Source organism: Chamaea fasciata, unplaced genomic scaffold (genome assembly GCF_029207755.1).
Source record: "Chamaea fasciata isolate MVZ Bird 193981 ecotype frontalis unplaced genomic scaffold, bChaFas1.0.hap1 SCAF_7, whole genome shotgun sequence".
Lineage (NCBI taxonomy): Eukaryota > Metazoa > Chordata > Aves > Passeriformes > Sylviidae > Chamaea > Chamaea fasciata.
In genome coordinates this window covers 14,395,675-14,414,692 of record NW_027094092.1, presented here as the reverse complement: position 1 = coordinate 14,414,692, position 19,018 = coordinate 14,395,675, and the positions used below count along the sequence as shown (strand labels likewise).

Genomic DNA, 19,018 nt, shown 5'->3' with positions numbered 1-19,018 from the left:
GGCCGCCCTTCGGGCCCCGGGGCCGCCCGGTGCCCGCCCCGTGACGCGCGGGAGCGGCGCCGCCGCCGGAAGCGGGCGCGCGGCCGCTTCCTGTGTTTATGTAGGGCCGGGCCGGCGGCACCGGGGCAGCGGCGGCACCGACACCGGCAGCGAGCGGCGGCCGCCATGGCCGTGTCCGAGAGCCAGCTCAAGAAGATGCTCACCAAGGTACGCGCTCGGCCGGCGGGGCGCAGCGCCGGGAGGCTCCGGGGAGTTGGGTCGGGAAGGGAGGAAGGGCGCAGGCAGCCTAAAATGGTCGTGCCGAGCTGCGGGGCTGGGCTGGGACGGTGCCAGGCACCGGCGGGGCCGCGGGGACCGCACGGCGCTTGTGCTCCCCGGTTACAGCGGGGGGAAGGCGAGCTCAGCATCACCGACCGGGCTGGGGTGGGGTTGGTTTGGTTCCTGCCCCTGTGTAAGGAAACGGGGAGATCTCTTGGAAGGCGAATCATTAACCACTGAATCATGCAGAGCCACGCGTGCCACGCTTCACCCAAGTGCAGACGGCTTTGTCCAGCAGCTTGGAATGGAGACCCCTAAGGCTGACACTTAGAGGGAGCTGCGGGTTTGTTGGGGGTGATTTTGGAATTTTTTTGGCAGCATTGAATCGTATGTGTAGCGTTTTGAAATGAAGTACAATAGTTGAGAATCCGATCGGAACCAAAGGCACGTTCACCTGCATGGAGTCACAAGCAGATTTTCCTATCAGCTTGAAAATGCATATTGAATGCTTAGTGTCAGCAAATTACATCGTACATGTATTTGTATACACCTCTCTTTGCTAAATTAATTATTGCAGTGCCATAGAAGATACAGAATTTAAGGTAATCCAGTGTCGTTGTTCCCCCACACTTGCTCATTTTATACTGCCGTCTGACTTGCTGTAGGTGATGAAAAATGAAGATGCTGTTTCACTATGTTTATTTTTCAAAAATAGTTACACTTTCTGTTCTAGAGAGGGACGTTCAGTGATATTTCCCATAGGGAATAGTTCAGTGTATGAGATAACAAAAGCTTGAGCTTAGTTTGGGGGAATATAAGCACTTGATTTAACTTCAGGTATTTACCTGCTGTCAGATCTTGAAAAGCTTCATCTTTCTGTGATCTGTTTCCTTGTATGTAAAATGAGGGGGAAACCATTTGCAATCTGATAATGGAGGAGGGAAAAAGCATAGAAATTAAGGATTCAAATTAATTAGTTACTTTAGTAGAAATCACCAGGATCATATATTTTCTGAAGAGAGATTGGCATTTCTTGGAAATCAGTCCAAGTACAGAAATTAACAGTTGAAATTAACATTTAATTTCACTTGTGGCAGTAGCTGGAATCATGCAGCTGTCTCTCTACTAAGTAATCACCGCTTAGTGTTAAAACAGTTTGCGAGAATATTATCTTTTTGTTTTAATGGAGATATAAAAATGCTTGCTTAATGTTCAGGTCTTGTGCCCGATTTTTGAAAGCACCTCCAATAACCAAATTTATGGTTTATCAGCCCCACTGTATACCAGATTCACAGTGTGCCTGCTGAGCAGGCGGGCATTGTTTTATCAATTCCTGACTCAACTGACTTGAGATTCTTGTGCTAAAAGTGGAAGTAAAGCCTGACTCTGCTTTACTGTGAGGGTGGTGAGGCACTGGCACGAGAAGCTATGAATGCTCCATCCCTGGCAGTGTGCAAGGCCAGGCTGGTTGGGGCTCTGAGCAACCTGGGATAGGAGAAGGTGTCCCTGCCTTGGGCTTGGAACAAGATGATCTTTCAGGTGGCTTCCAACCCAGCCATGCTGTGGTCCTTGTGCTTTTTAGTAGCTTCTGTTAGCAGAATCCACTTCTCTTCTTAGTAGTGTTTATCCCAAACTTGTTGAAGCTCTGTCCTGGACCATAAGGTTTGTTCCTATGAAAAGGACCTTCCTTTTAAAAGTAGCTGGTGATCAGCTGTCATTTGTCCTGTAGTGACACATGCAGTGGTGTGGGTATGTGCTGCCAGTCTCTGGGTGGTGTACATGAAAATTCTTCCATGTCCCAGCAATGCCTGTTCCTGCTTCTGCCAGGTGTTGGGGAGGGAGGGAGGATTGTATAATTGTTAACAAAGTTGTCTCTCTGTCAAGCCTCTGCTGCACACTCCCAATCCTGCACCCAATTTACAAAGGAGGCTGAGATGCTTTTCTGCAGCCCTCCCACCAAAACAGCACCCAGGGGCTGATTGACCTCTGTGCTGGTGCTTCCCTGTGCACGCAGGAATCCCTCCTGGAGGGGCTGCAGTCTGTGCCACAGAACAGCATTTTGCAGACAGACCATGTGGCTGTTTTGTCCTTGGTCATTTGAGGACGATCAGTCACAGCATCACCCGAGGTGCTCGTGCTTACTGTGGGCTGAGGTGGTGTGGTGGGTTCATCCCTGCTCAGTAAATCCAAGTTGTCATGCCCAGGAGGGGCATCCTTGTCAATCTCTGGAGGTGACAGGAAGAAAAGTTAATTTCTAAGCTTCACAACTCATAAGTGTTTGTCGGAGCCAAGGTGACCTTTAGCTGTGGCACCTCAGTTTGCTCTTGGATAATGTCTGGATGAATTTGTTCAGATGTTGTTAACATTTGTGTGCTTAGGATGTCAGACATTGCTTTGTGCTGGGCCCTTTGTCTTCCTACCCTGGTTCAATGAAAGGTTGCTGTCTGTGTTCCTTAGGACATCTGAAGATTGTGATTTTTTAAAATCATATTAGAATCAAAAAAATTCTCAAGGGACCACATTGCTGGCTTTTCTTTTCAATTGTAATTGTCAGGAGGAATGATCACAAGGCTAAAAAGCTGCACTGTGTGGTGAACCAGCTCTCTGTTGCCCAGGAGCTTCTTTGCTGTCTGTGGGTTATAGCTCAGAGACTGGTGAATTCTGTAGTAGTGTATCTGTGGTTTACAGGGCATCTGTGCTGTTACTCCCTGCTCCTGATAAAAAGGGGTAAAACCAGTATAATTGCTGGTAATATTGTGCCTTGATATGTCTGACGAAATACATGTAAATGCCAATCAATGATTGATAACTATGGTGTTGCTTTGAAAAGTGCTATGAAATGTATCTGTGTGGTTCAGATCCTGGGTAGATATTTATCAGGAATGTTCAACACATCACTGTATTTGTTTGGAGATTACTTTTTTTTTTTTTCCCCCTTAAGATTCACACTTATTTCTCAGATACACTTGGTTGTGGTAGAACATGAAAGAAAATGAAAAAGCTCTTCTCAGATCAGTTGATGCTTAGACCCTTGTTAAGACTTAATACCTTAGTAAGTTTGATAAGTTGTATAGGCAGTGGTTGTTTAAGTAATATGGACAAATAAATGATTATTCCAAACTAAGAGTGGAGAAGAATGTCCATGTATAAATGTAAACTCTCATAAGTGCTGTTTATTGGGTAAAATAAAAAATTGAATTAAATTATATTAAAAAGATAACTTCTGAAGTAATTTCTTTCTGTTTTGTTTTCCAGTATAAGTATAGAGACCTAACCATACAGGAGACAACCAGTGTTATTACTCAGTACAAGGACCTCAAACCTGTCATGGATTCATATGGTTAGTCTGTCCATGAGGACTTTTGTTAGTGAATTGTTGATGTTTTAGATGTCTTTGGTAGTTTTTGTGGGGGGAAAAAGAAGATTATCACTAGAAAACATAACTTGAGTTTCTCTTTTTTGTCTCTGACATCAATACTTCTTTAAAAACACAGACCCAGTAATGTAGTATGGTTACTTTAGAAAATAACTATCTAATGTGCCAAGAAGTGTCATGTTTTCCACAGCTTAACTTTTAGTTAATCACTCACTGATGTCATCTGTTGGTGTCCTGAGATTGCTGGTATCTTACAAATTCAGCTTTGCTGCCATATAAAGACGTTTTTAAAATTCTGTGTAGGAAGAACTGTAAATCAATGAAGAAATGCTTCATTTAAAATCATTGTGCTAGTCCTTTAGAGTATGAAGAAAACAGAGTCAAGTATATAGAAAATTGGCATGAGGGTTTTGTAATGTAAATTATCAATGATAATCACTGTTTGTTAGCTGTTTTAAAGTCTCTAAGTTAATTTAAGTGTGTTAAATGAAGATGCCATCTAGGGTTTCACAGCATACAGTGAGCCAGTGCAGCTGGTGAGGTCAGCCTTCTCTGGTCACCTTTTTTTAACTGTTACCTGTGGGATTCCTCTGTGATCTAATTTATATTTCTAATACATCATGAAAAATTTTGAAGTGTTCTGCTTTTTAAGTTGTATGTCTGGATTGAGAAGTATTAAGAAGGGACATGGGCAGGTAAAAGATGAATTAGTTTTAACTTGAGTAGCTGCAAGCCAGCAGCTGTCACAGAAATAAAAATTCACGCAGTGACTGGAGAAACAAAACAGGAGTGAAAGGACTGTGGCTGAAATAGCTGCACGAGTTCACATAAGATGGTGATCACAATTCCAGATATCCTTGAGCTGTAGCCATTTGTGTTCCCTAATGCTCTTTAAGCTGCCTGGAGGAAGTTAAGCACACAATCACTTACAGATAATCGATATTATTTGTAGCAGTGACATCAGCTGCAAGAAAGTGATTACATTGCTGATGAGACAGTTTTCAAGTTCATATAAATAATGAAGTATATACCCCTATTGAAATCCCAACATATTCTACCTGCCTTAGCAGAACATCAGCCCCAAAATAACTGTGCACAGTAACCTACATTTGAATTATGGCTAGAAACTTTCAGGAGGAATTAAGAAGATAAAAGCTTCCTCAGCAGAAGCTGATTTATTCAGCCAAGAATAATGTATTGGATTAAAAGTGTGAGAAAACTAAATACAGCAACTCAGTAAATTTAGTTCAGAGTTCTTGTGCAGTCTGTGACTAAGATTTGGCAGAGTCAAGCACTCTTTCTTCCTCTTCAGTGTGTTTCTATTTGGTTAAATTACCTTTACTGATTCTGTAATAAATGCCTGTGGCATATGCTTGAAGAAAACAAAGAATTCTTTCATAAACCTCAGATGACAGTTGTTTTTTTCAAATCAAGTTTGAGTTCAGATTATCTTTGCAGTAAATTGCATTACTTGCAGTTTGCAAGGTTCCAACATTTTCTTTGGTCACTGTATGAGGAAGCAGTTTTATTTGTCCAGAAGGTAGTTTGACAATGATTAGTCAATCATTTCTCAGAAGTGTGTTATTCATAAGGAGTTACCTGACTGTGGACAGTCATTTGCTAATCCATAAAAGTGCAAGAGCTGAACATTTCAGGCTGAGTTTATATGTGTCTAACTTGTGAAAACTTATGCCAGTAAGTAGATGGGGAATAACCTGAACTGATATTAACATAACCAATATGTTTGTTTTTAAAATACTGCTTGTTCTCTTTCAGTTTTTAATGATGGCTCATCCAGGGAGTTGATGAGCCTCACTGGAACCATTCCCGTGCCTTACAGAGGTATGCATGTATTATAATTATCATCATCATCTCCATTATTTTCCCAGATTGCATGGAAAACTTAGATTTGTCCTGATTCAACTTCACTACTTCAGTGACCACTCTTTTCTTGAAATCTTATATTTGTCCAAAGTAAAATATTTTAAAGAAAGTGTTCTCTGTTTTTGCTGCAGGATAGAATTTGAATGCTGAGCATTGAGCATTCAGTCATTTACAGCTTTGTAGCATCTTTTTTCTTTCAGGATTGCATGGTTTTTCAGGCTTGTCAGTTGAATGAGGGTTGCAAGGCATTTATTGCTGCAGCTAATGATAATTCCAGTTAGAGTCTTAAAATGCTGCATTATAGAACATATGAGGTTGTGTAGTAGTGGCGAGTGATGATTGTAAATCAAAGTTAAATTGTTCTGAAAAATGCAGAGTTTGTGGTCATAGTGTTAGCTATTCATTGAATGTTATTAGTAGATTTTGGCTCTGGCTTCTAACTTTGTACAGTTGAGTTTACTGGGTTTAGGAGTTTCGTGTGAATCTGAATACAGGAGGACAGTTGAAGAATTGAAATAACTTCTAAAATCTTTCAAAATATCTTTTCTAGGTAACACATATAATATCCCAATTTGCTTGTGGCTGCTGGACACCTACCCTTTCAACCCCCCAATCTGTTTTGTTAAACCCACTAGCTCTATGACAATAAAAACTGGGAAGCATGTTGATGCAAATGGAAAGATATACCTTCCCTACCTGCATGAGTGGAAATATGTAAGTATAGAGAACTTGAAATTCTCAAGTTGCTCATTCTGCATTCCTCGAGATAGTTCTGTCATTTTTAATAAAAACCACAGTCTTTATTAGAGATCTCAAACTGTTTTGAAAATAAAATTCACTGTTTGTTTTTTGGAATGTCTTAAAGTTCAGGGTGTTGCATCCTGTATTCTGGTTATTTAAGGTAATTAATGGTATCCTCAGTTACAGCTTGTCTGATTACACAGTGCAGCATAAGCTGTCCTCGCCCCTGGCAAGAGAGTGATTTGTGAGATAAGAATATTAACAGAAGGGCAATTATGAATTTACTTGAAACTCTGTGACTAAAATGGACTTCTACAAGCACTTGGACCTCTTTATGTAGACAGTCCTGGAGCCTCATGTATATGGATATATTTGCTTTACCAGTAAATAGAGGCATTGAGCACTGCAGGCCTCATAGAAGTTTTGGCCAAAACATGGACTTGTAAGGAAGATACAGAATTCTTTCAGTTTGAGAGATTGGTAAAAATAAGTAAGTGGATTATATTGCTAAGTAGACTTGGAACTGGGGTATTTAATATGGTGCTGCATTCATGATGCTTGTTCCTTTTTTGGCAGAATGAAATCATGCCTATATTAAGTAGTCACAAACAGAGAAGTCTGGTTTAACTGTATTGAAAGGAGGTTTATGCCACTCCTTAGTGGGTTAGAATATTTTTTCTGTTGAGACATTCTGAATCAGAGCAAAAGCTGTGGTGTGTGAAATGGAAATGTCTAGAACACTTGGGGATCTGTTTGTTTTTCGTGTCGTGGGGTGGATTTAATTTTTTTAAAGTATTATTATAAATCAACACTGGACATTTATACCCAGACATTTGTTGTCCTGCAGTTGATGTGGAACCATGTATTACCCAGTTTATTCTGGGTGTAAACGTGGCTGCTGGTGTATTTTGCTCTATGGTTTTGAGTACAGGCTGGCTGGGTTTGGTATCCAGAAAGGAAGTTAATTATGCACATATACATGCAGATACAGACATGCACTTTAAGAGCACTTAAACCCACAAATGAAAGGAATGCTTTTGAGAGCTGGTGGAATGGCGTCCTATGGTTGCTACAGTCAGTTAAACTCTCTGTTCGCAAGATGAACAACTTGTGGTTTGCTTTCCCTCGCAGCCCCAGTCAGACTTGTTGGAGCTGATCCAGGTCATGATTGTCGTGTTTGGAGAGGAGCCTCCAGTGTTTTCTCGGCCTACTGCTTCCTCCAGCTACCCTCCATACCAGGCAACAGGCCCACCAACCTGTAAGTGCTCATCACTGCTGATTTCTGCAAATAACCAGGGTAACATTTCAAGGGGATTGTTGCCCTCCCCACAGATAAGGCATTTCACTTATTATATTGTTAGCTGATATATTCACCTGGGCTGTACTTCTCCTTGTTGAACTCAATGATCTTAAAGGTCTTTTACAACCTAAAAGGTTCTGTGAGTCTAAGAATGCATGTTGGGTTTTGGAGGGGAAAAATCAAGTTTGTATTACTACGCAGCAAAACCCAGAAAGAAACCAGAACACACCCAAACACCCCCAAACTCCTCAAAACAGCCAATGTCCTGTCAACATTCCAAGATAAACTTGCAAAGAGATTATTCAAATAACTTTCTATCTCAGTTTTTTTCATTCTAATAATACAAGCCCATCTTTTAAGTATCCTGCAACCACTGATTTCATAAGCACAAGCATGCCTATAGCTTGTGTTTCCTATGCCCACAGTCCTGTTTGTGTGGTTTATTTTTCTTTTTTCAAATTGCCGGCTGAATATTTAAAAAAAAAACCCTGCCTTGTTGGGTTTTTTTTATTCTTTGTTCTCTGTTGATTTGGTGTTCTGACCATTCTTATTTTCTTGCTGAAATCCTCAAGACTTACATAAATCATGTATTTGTTTAAACTTCTGGAGGCATCTTATGTTAAAGACTGGGGATAGGTAGGTAGGGGAAAAAGAGGAAGTGGGAAACAGAAAATCCTAGAAATTCTTCCAGGAGGAGACTCTGTATTGAGTGGGAAAAGGCCAAAAAACCAGCAGCATAGACCTCATCAACTCAAAGACTGGGGCGGTATGAAAGGGGGAGCAGTTTAGCTGGAGATTGTTTATTTAATAATGTGCTAACAGTTCCACATCCATTTAACGGTACGGTAGCTGTATTTGGGGTTATTTATTTTTGCCAAATTTTTAGGGCTGTGTCCATTTTCTATTGAAATAGGGCTTTTACTTGATCACAGTGTTACATATGAAAAGCTGAAGTGCTATTCATTGGCATTTCCAGCAGAACCCATTTTTAGCAAGGTTTTAGGCTCTGAACCTGGGAGAAAATGGGTAGCAAATATAAATGGGACCATTAGGAATAATTGACTAAAGGCAGGTGTTTGGGACTTTCCAGCTTGTCTGTGGCCACCCTGCTTGTGAGAGCACCAGAGGATTGGAATGTCCTGGTTTTCCAGGAACAGTGGGGGTCAGTGTAAGTGTAGTTTTAGCAGAGGCTGTGACTTGTGCCTTAAGGCAAACCTGCAGTGAACCACATTTGATTACTTTTGTAGTCAGTCAAAGCTGAAGTGCTTTGAATTACTGTTTTGAGTTGAATTGAGCTCAAGTACTATGAATTACTTTATAGCTGAAGTGATTTTAGTGAAAACGTTTCAGGGTTTTGAAATTAATAGCTGCTTAGGTTTACTAGTGTAATGGGGCTTTCCTTATTTTACAGACGTTTAGGGTTTGGGTTTTTTCATGTTACAGATACATTGTTTGGGAAGAAATGAAGTCCTTTGACAAAAATTTTAATCATTTTTAAGCACTGAAGGGTGGAAAAAAAAGTTATTTGATGACGTATTCCTAAAATTGCTAGAAATGTGGAATAAGTATATTCAAAACATAATTTTGTCAGCTTTTCAAGAAAAATCTTCAACTTGCTAAGACTGTGTAGACATTTATGTTTGCTGATAACAGATTTTTAAATACAGCTTCTAAATAACAGAAATTACTTGATGAGGACATGGTTAGATCATCAAACAGCTAATCAACTACTCTGAAGGTACTTAAATTATGCACTTGTTTTTAGTGAGTAGAGATCATTGGCTAGAAAGGTTAAATTCTTTTTTCAGCTATTACATAAAAAGTGCAGACAGCTCTTCAGGTGGGTCATCTTTAATACTATGTTTTGGGGTTATTTCTGAGTACCCTAGCTGCAGATTTTTTTTTTTTCTTAGTACACCTATTTGTTGTGCATTTTTAAATCAATACCCATTTTTATCCATGCAGTGATTAGTTTAAATAACGATTAAGAAAATAAATCAATATAGCAATAAGGTTATTTGTAAATATGAGGCAGAACTTCTTTACATGGAGGGTTTTCATTTCTGAAATACAAAAATACACAAAATTCTTTTTTATTTAGCTTCCTATGTGCCAGGAATTCCAGGTGGAATATCTCCCTATCCACCATCAAGCACTCCAAACCCAAGGTAAGAGCCCCTTTAAACTATCACCATTTACCTGATAGAGAGTGTCACTGAGTAGTGTCTGATCATAATTGTATTTTCTTATGGTGTATTTGTTGTATAATTATTCATGTTAGCAGGGTTTGTGAAAAGTGAGGGCTGAATTCTTGTCAGTAGCCAAAATTGGAGGAAGGTTTAGCTTTCTTAGTGTTGCTTCAAATAAAATGTGTATGGGTGTGATAAATAGATTTTGAAATTACCTAACTTCCAGCTGTTTTCTTCTTTCACTCATATATTTTTATGAGGTTGATATGTTTACATAACATAGAAAGAAACGAACCCCTAAAGGTCCAGATTTTATTAGCAACTCAAAAATTGGACAAAACGTTGGGTTAGTACAAACCTTGACTCCAGAGTGAATGTGGACTTGGAGCACTCTAAGGGAATTTAAAGAACACAAAGTTACTTCAAAAGCTTTTTATTAATATTAACCAAGATTTTTTTCTATATAATAGTTTGGAATAAAGCATGTCCAGAAGACTTACAGATCTGTCTTAGTAAATAATGAGATGTTGACTGCTGCCTCCTAGCGTGTACTTAAATTTTTTTACATCATAATGAATTGTTTTTATTATTAATATCCTTATGTCCTGACTTTGGGGTAGGAGCATTTGAGATGTTGGTGTAATATGGAGCATATTTTTTAAAAAAAAAAAAAAAAGAACCAACAAACTAAAAATGTAAAAACCTGTGAGGATTGGGAGTGGGGAGTGTTATGTTTTAAGAGGAGAAAAGTTAGGGTTTTTTTAAGTTCTTACGGCATGGTTTTTCCTCCTAAATATGTTTAGTTGATGTGCTCTTAATGTTCATACAAAAGTAATAGAAGAACTGTTTTTCAAATTTATAATTTATGAATGAATAGGAAGGTTTTAAGAACTATTAAATTTGCAATTACCTGAAGAGAGACTGAACATGCTTATTTTATGTTTTTAGGGGGTTTTGGACCACTTTGTTTAATTCTTACTGTAGTTAATACTCTGCTGCATGCAGGTGTTTGTCAGTCTAGTACTGACTAATTTGTGTCCTTGTTTTTGTTGATAGCAAATGTATTTTAGAAAGGTGGTGTAGACTATCACATGTCATCTTATAATTGTTTCAGTGAGCTGATTAATATTTTTGCTTTCTTTATCCTTCTGAGCAGGACTGAGAATTTCTGGGGGAGTTTATTTCACCTTGCAACCATATTTTGCATTTTTTTGCATTTTTAGGTTTACACAAAGCAGTTCATCAGTCATCTTCTTAACTGTTCTCATCTTAAAAATTATTAATTTGGAATTGTTGTGTGGGAGTTTGTAGCTAGAATAATTTCTTTTGGATACTTGTGGGATTTCATATGGCAAAACTGAGAGATTCAGGAGGATTTGTTCTCCAAATGCTGACCAGGCAATACCTAGATAGGGTTTCAGATAAAATGGCATCTTAAATAATACCAGAAATACCAGTTGTAAAAGATGTTAATGTGAACAGGAAAAAGGCCTGCAATTTTAGCATTTTATTATGTAAATGACTGTTTAACATGGTGGCAGTAAAGATAATCTAGGTGGATGATATTTTACTAATGGTTGCATAACATTAGCATATCTTTCTTTGTCAAAGCAGCTACCCAAACTATCCTTACCCAGGTGGTGTTCCCTTTCCAGCCACCACTAGTGTTCAGTACTACCCTTCTCAGCCTCCTGTCACCACTGTGGGTGAGTACCTTGGAAAGGGGTTCTCTGAAGTAAAGCTTCTCTCTGTACGTGCAAAGTAATAAAATGGAAAAAGGAAATTGGTGTTCTTACTCTGAACCTCCAAAGTATTGATCTTTAATTAAAATTTATTCAAAGGAAGAAAAAAAATACATTTTATTCACCTTCAGTCAGGAATTTGATAAATCCCTGGGTTTATGCAATACATTGTGTGTGCTTTGTGAATATTTTGAAGAGCACTGCATGTAACTACATGGGGTTTTCCTTGCCCTTTAACTGTAGGTGGCTTTTGATCGTCTGCATTGCTCTGTTCGTGGTTTAGAAAAATACCTTTATCATCATGTAAACATCTAATGGACTCTATTTGTACTTTCTTTCCTCCCAAAATAGTAACTTCCTAAAGTAGCAGTTTGGAATGAGCTTCATTTTTAGTGAGTTTCTTCTCCAGCCTCTTCCCTGTTGCTTCTTATTGATCTCTACTTGTCACTTCCGCCATTGTTCCCTTCAGCATCAGGATTTAGGGTATTGACCTGTGTCTTTTCCCAGTCTGCTGCTCTGTGGCCCTTGCTTTCCCCCCTGGCCCTCACTTCTAGTGTATGTGTAGAAGACTGGGAAGCAGTGGTAGATGTCATCTAGTTACGTGGGAAGCTGGTCCAGTAAGATAGTCCCTTTGGCACAGTTCTATGGTGAGGGTGTAGATTCTGTTGTGACGTTGTTCACATCAGCAGTTGTGGACTCTTGAGCCCCATAATTTAGAAGTGTATCCATAGGTTCTTCATTGAATGTGTGAAGCTCCCGGTTATTTATGGAATGGCCTGGGTTAGAGTCATAGAATGTCTTTTCTTTCCAGAACTGTGTGTATTTTGTGATTTTCCTTCACATACTTGGGGACAAAGCAAGGGAAGAGAGATGCTTCTACTTTACTCTTTCTAAAATATCTGAGAAGTTCTGTTACTACAGAATTCGAAGGCAGCAGTAAGTTGTATGTCGTATTTTTCTTGTGCCTGATCCTGTCCTTTGTGTCCAAGTTCTTTCAGCCTTTTCAATTAAGAAAGTATTTTCTGGAAGTTCTTGGCTGCTTCAGTGGTCCCCTCTACTCTGAAGTGTTGAGTCTGCCATGCACAGTGATGACCTTTCTAGGGAAAGTTGGCTTTCTGCAGTTTCTTTCTCAGACAAATCCAGTTTTGCCTTTATGTAGCAGAGTGCTAATTTAGAATAGAAATATATTCTATTTAATTTCTTTCCCTGATTTTCATCCCCACTGAAAATGAATAGGGGCGCAGTATCTGCCAAAAAGATAAAAGACTCTTCCAGTCCTGAGTTAGATCATCTGTAATATCATGTTGTAATGTTGTCATGCCAGGTTTCATAGTGACAATTTAACATTACACTGACTCATTGCTGCGGCTTGGTAAAAGCCCTACACCTGGTTTACATGACTTATCTCTTGTGCCGGATGAAATGCAAACAGATTCTCTTTAATCATCCACTACGCTTAAAATATTGTGAGGTGTTCTTGTTGTGTTTTGTTGGGTGTTTTTTTACAGTCCAGTGTTGTTTTTTCCTTTCAACTGGAAATGTTTCTTTCCTGTACAGTTGGTTTGTTTGGCTGTGGTTTATTGTGATAGTTTATTCAGGATCATATCAGTTGTTACAGCTTCAGAGTTTTGTGTGGGTGGTGGTGGTGTGTTTCCTATAGTGAGCCTAGTTTGAGTTGAATTAAAATGTTCATGCAAAGCAGCTCAAGTTTTTCACAATCACTGGTTTTCCAATAGTCCTTTAGGCTTTTTCTTTCTGTTCCAGTCATCTGCCATTAATTACTTTTCTGATGCAGTTACTGGTTTGATGATTCTGTAAGGTCACTTCTGAAACCAGACTCTGCCTAGTAAAGGTTAAAGGTTTCAGAGTTCTGTGGATTTAATGACCATGTGCCATGAACTCTTCTCCAAGCTGGGCTAATTATGGAAGCAACAGAAGATGTTACAGGTTCATGCTCTGTAAGAAGATACATTGATTGAGCTGTATTAAAATGATGCTTTTTATGTTCAAAGACCTCTTCCCTACCTGGTGGCATTTCTGTGTGAACTTTCATTGTGTTAGGTGTATTGTGATTTTATTTTTTTTCCTCTGTCCTGCTTTACTGTTAAAGTGAGCCTTGCATAAAAACTCCCAGAGTGAAGGATGTCGAGGGAAAAGAAAGTAAGCATAAGTTCTACTGATACTGTTTCTGGCTGATTCTGGCTTTGTATTAGAGTATAATTCATTATATAAAGTAAACAGTAACTAAAATCATGCTAATGCTGCTTTTTGAAAGGAAATCAGACCTTTTTGATTCGGAACAATTGTCTGCCTTAATCAGGAAGTCCTATACAGCGAATACTCTGTCCTAGATAGTTTGACTGACTTGTTTAAGTTTTACTTCTCAGCGTAGAAAGTGCTGTTGTTCTTTTCTCCTTTTCATAAGAAGCAGCAATGATGGATTCCTGGGTTTGTGTATATGGTGCTATTTGACAACTCCTGTTGCTGGCTCTAATAGTTAACCAAATTTTGAAAATTATCTTGTTGACTGGCAACAGGGTGAATTTTTTAGGCCAGAACTGTAAATCAGATGAAGTGTTGGGACATTCATATTTTCTTAAGGCTGTCTTTGCACCAGTTGTTTAATAATTCAGTCTCCTCATTTTTCAGTGGTAATTTGCCTTTTTTTTTTTTAAGTACACATATTCTGGTGCAACTTATATGTATGCAAAGTGCTCACATTAGTAATGATCAAAATTTATGTTCTCTGTATTTTAGAAGGCTTTGGTGGATTAGTAAGCATGATGTGCTTCTTCCTGTAGTTCCTGTCATTCATCTGCATAGCTTTATTTTTCCACTCATATGGCTGGGTATAGGTTTTGTGGACAGTAACAGAGTATGAAAAACAGGGAAGAGATAAAAATTTATGCAGTCTTGTTTTGATAGCAGAAGTCAAAAAAAAAAAGTCTTCAATTATACAAGATTCATGTGAGCAGTAATGAGTAGTTTTTTCATTTTGTTGTTTTTGAAATCTAGGGCACTGGAAAATGTGATGTGCATGATATTGCAACAGTTTCAGGGTTTTGATAGCTGTGTCTCTGGATAAAAAGATACTCTGGTAAAAATTCTTCTTGCTTATTTTCTTTGTAGTTATAGAGCTTCAAATCTCTCTGTGTTTCATTCATAGCAGTTGTGAAGTTTAGGCACAAAAGCTGCTGTAATTCTTGCTTTGTCAGTAGTTGTTACAATCCAGTTGAAATTTCACTGATCTAGAAGGTGTGAGGTACAAGCCTGGGGAAACTGTGACCCTGCAGTTATTCCCACAGAATAACTGAAGTGGTTTGTGATAAATATCACCAGCAGCCACTTCTCATTTGCTAGAGCACTCTGAGTTTCCTGGTCTGTAGACACATTGCACTTCTTGTGACAGACACAAAGTACTTACCTTTCTATTTAAAAGTCTGTTAGTGACAGACTCTTGAAATTATCCTTGAAAGGCTGATTAGCGAAAGCATATTCAGGTCTCCTGCTCTTTCTGCTCACTTGCCCATAGGGATTGTGCTGTTCTTGAGCCTGGAGGAAGTGATCCTTGAATATTCACCTGCTCTCTTGGACCCCTCTTCCCCTCTATGGTAAATTCCCATGGAATTCTTCCAAGAAGATCTGTGAGGAGGCCAAAGTTAGCTCTCATAAAATCCAGGGTTGCAATCTTATTCATTGCCCTGCTGTCTACTTGTGGGATACAGAACCCCACGATCTCATCGTCACTGTAGCCAAGGCTGCCCCAACCTTCACATCTCCAACCAGACATTCCTTCTTAGTTTTACAAGGTCCAGCAGCACATCTTTGCTGGTTGGCTTCATCTGTGTTGGAAAATTATTGTCAGTGTTTTCCAGGAATCTCGTGGATTGTGTGTTCCTGGCTGTGTTGTCCCTCCAGCAGGTGTCAGGGTGGTTCCCCATGAGAACCTGGGCTGCATGCCCTTCCTGGAAGTAGTGTCTGTAACTCTCCCTTTGTCTTTCCTACTTTAAAACTTTCCTTACCAGGCCAGGCAATTCTAAAAAAAAAACAAAACAAAACAAAACAAAAAAAAAAAAAAAAAAAAAAAAAAAAAAAAAAAAAAAACAACAACAACAACAAAAAAACCAAAACCAACCCAAAAACCCCCTGAACTAATACCTGTAAGAGGTAAATTCATTGTCTCGATTCAGCTGTTACGTTAATTGTGGTTGAATACATCTATCTAGCCATTAACTCTTGTTCTTCTTTAGAAGGTCTTGGACCTGTAACATTTAGGGACTTCAGAGGAAATTGCCACCTCATTTTTAAAGTAAAAATAGAGTGTGGGTATGGGAATAGTGAAGTGAGTGAATGGATGCATACTCTTAAATTTACCTGTGTCCATCCTAATGTACGTTATCTCACTGTGGTGTCTTTGCTGCTTCTGGAAATTATTACGGAGAGCAGTAAAATTATTTTACTGTCTCACACTGCTGAAGTACACAGAGCAACTCGGCCACTTGCTATTCCAGCTGGCTTCATACTGCAGCCAGTGCAGGCCAGCATTAATCCTGTGGAACCTCCTTGTGCAGGGCCCAGCAGAGATGGCACCATCAGCGAGGACACCATCCGCGCCTCGCTCATCTCGGCCGTCAGCGACAAGCTGAGGTGGCGGATGAAGGAGGAGATGGATCGCGCCCAAGCTGAGCTCAACGCCTTGAAACGCACAGAGGAGGACCTGAAGAAAGGGCACCAGAAACTGGAAGAGATGGTAACTCGCCTGGATCAGGAAGTGGTAAGCTGAGAGGAGCCACTGCTCCCCACCTGAGTATTCCTAGCAGTGAACAGAAGCTTGTTAATTAATCAATCCTTAAGCATGGTAGAAATAACAAAGCTTCCAGCGCATTGTGCTTTTTCTCTTTCGCAGCTGGGGGCTTGTGCTCAGACTGAAGCAAGTCAGAAACAGGAGTGACCATGAGATGCAGTGTCCTGCATGTGTCTTACAGATGTCATTGCTCAGCAGTAGAGTGTAGCAGTGTGATCTCCTGTGGAAAAGTCACCTGGGGAGGATTCAGGCAAAGCAGTCAGGTCCACACATCACACAAGCCACAGCTGGCTCAGCAAAGAGAGGCCTTTTGTATGATAAGTTCCAGCAAAGGTTTATTCCAGAACCCTGAAGGGATCAGGGACAAAAAAACCTGGCCATGTGCTGTGCACAGGCCTAAATAGAGGTCAGGAACCAATGATCTGAAGGTACAAAGGGCAGGGTAAAGGTCAGTGACCTGTAGGGAAGATGGGGCCAGCTACCAGGGATACCACAACCAATGGGGAAGCAGGGAAAGGAGAAACCACCAGAACTGGAGGCTTCTGGAGAGGGAACTGGGGTGGATTACACAGTGTTGCATGGCTCCATGGGGGAGGTCTTCCTTTCAGCCTAGGCAGGGAAGACAATATGGTAGATCTTTCCAGGGCAGGACCCTGGGAATTCCCCTGAGGGGTTGGAGGGATCCCACAGTAGAGGAACAGTATTGTTTTTCCCCATTCTTCCTGTGAAAAATGTTAGTGGTGTGAGATTAGTTCACATTTGTGTCTATTTCTTGATGATAATGTGTAACAGCAGCACTGGAGAACATTTCAGTGTCTTAGTGCAGAGAACACTGATTTTGGTCACAGTCTCCTTGTATAACTTCTCCTTTCCCAGAAGTCTCTCCTACTCACAGTATGCTCAGAAATTCCTGCAGTTTTTCAATAAGGCATCTTCCGCTTAGTCCATGTGCTCCTTGCACTGCTGCTCAGGAGTAAGATTTTGGGATTGACGAACAGTTTCTGAAACCAGCTCAGTGTTCAGATGTGGTTTAAAAAAATTATTAGAAATTATTCATTTGACTGGAGAACTGGGGTTACCGCATTCTAAAGAAAATAATTACTTTGGCTTTGCTTTTATTATTTTTAGCTAGTTGAAATGTGGACTCTGAAATACTTGGAGTGTTGGCATGCCTTCTCTACAGTTATAAATGGGTAATGGATTGACATTACCTAAAGCAGATGTTACTTTTTCAAGAAATCTGAAATCTACAGATTGAGAGCTCTTTCTTTTGTAAAAATCATAATAGAGATAAGCAAAGAAGTACAGAATGAACTCGTATATCTAAAAATCTTTCGTCTAGACAATTGTATCACAAGAAGATAAATAAACATCTTAACTGTTTTTAGGCTGAAGTTGACAAGAACATCGAACTTCTCAAAAAGAAGGATGAGGAGCTCAGTTCTGCCTTAGAGAAAATGGAAAGTCAGTCAGAAAATAATGACATAGATGAAGTTATAATTCCTACAGCACCGCTTTACAAGCAGATCCTGAACTTATATGCAGAGGAAAATGCAATTGAAGACACCATCTTCTACCTTGGGGAAGCATTGAGACGTGGAGTGATAGATTTAGATGTCTTTTTAAAGGTAGGTTTCTTGGGATGTTTTTAAGATGTGCATTTTAAATGTCTTTATTTTGGACTCTGGTGCAGCTTACTAATATTCAGGATCTCTTCACAGAAGAGGATCCTGTAGGAACAGGAATATTTATACATTCAAGCATAAGTTTTAGAAAGCAATTTCGGAATTTAAAGACTAATTTTAAAAGCATTATAGGTAGAAAGTCATATTATTCCCTTCTTGTGTAGACCTTGCTCATTGTTTCTCTACTGTTAGAAGAATCATTCTCTGCCCCATGGGAAGTGCATTAGTCTGATTTCACCTTATGGAGTTGGAGTGCATGTTATTACTTTGATAAGAATATGTATGGAGTTAATTATTATTCTTTATAATTTAATGAACTAGTTAATAATTAAAAATTGCAAAAAATATACTGTAGTGATTGCATTTGGTAGCCATCTGCCACTCATTTTAAGCCAAGAAAGTGCCATTTAGTAGAGTAGTGAATTAAGCGTTTCCAGAAAACTGACAGCCCATTTGGGTCACACAATGTGCTGGGCTTTGAACATTGTATTGCAGTATTAAGTTTTTATCAGAACTTTACCAATAGCCACCTGTTGTTTTTCTTCCTGCAGCATGTACGTCTCCTGTCTCGCAAGCAGTTCCAGCTGAGGGCACTGATGCAGAAAGCAAGGAAGACTGCTGGACTCAGTGATCTCTACTAAATTCCCAGACTTTACCTGGGAAATTAGGTTTCCTTGTGAAGCAGCCATTCTCTTGATCTTTCTCTTAATCAGTAGGTGCCCAGAGTAAGTTATTACATCATCCAAGTGTAAGATATTTTGAATCAATAATATATTTTCTTTTTGGTAAAGACTAGCTTTTATTAATGCACTTTCTATCTCCTGTAATCTTTGTGCTGGTGGACTTAACGCTGAATAAAACTTGTTGCATATTTTCTTCCTCTACACAACTGTGTAACGTGCTTTCTTTTCAAATATGCAGTGTCAGCTTAACGGTGCATTCACTTTATTCGTGAGGTTTGGAAGATGTTGTGCCAAACTGGAAAAATTCACATTTATTATGACCAGTGAAAACTGAAAACTCAAAAGGTTCTTGGTCT

General features: G+C 39.5%; 1 protein-coding gene across 2 annotated transcripts; it reads left to right on the top strand.

Moving 5' to 3' along the window:
- Positions 1-65: 65 nt before the first annotated feature.
- On the top strand, positions 66-18,868 carry TSG101 (tumor susceptibility 101). Of its 2 annotated transcripts, none has more exons than XM_066187655.1 (10): positions 66-207; positions 3,514-3,598; positions 5,411-5,476; positions 6,069-6,232; positions 7,391-7,517; positions 9,661-9,727; positions 11,360-11,454; positions 16,062-16,264; positions 17,683-17,922; positions 18,531-18,868. In XM_066187655.1, the coding sequence occupies exons 1-10, from the start codon at positions 166-168 to the stop codon at positions 18,618-18,620; spliced, it is 1,179 nt and encodes a 392-aa protein (XP_066043752.1). In that variant the 5' UTR covers positions 66-165; the 3' UTR covers positions 18,621-18,868. The 2 variants fall into 2 exon arrangements, with proteins under 2 accessions (XP_066043752.1, XP_066043753.1); XM_066187656.1 differs by having other exon boundaries at positions 67-207; positions 11,363-11,454.
- The last annotated feature ends 150 nt before the right edge of the window (positions 18,869-19,018 follow it).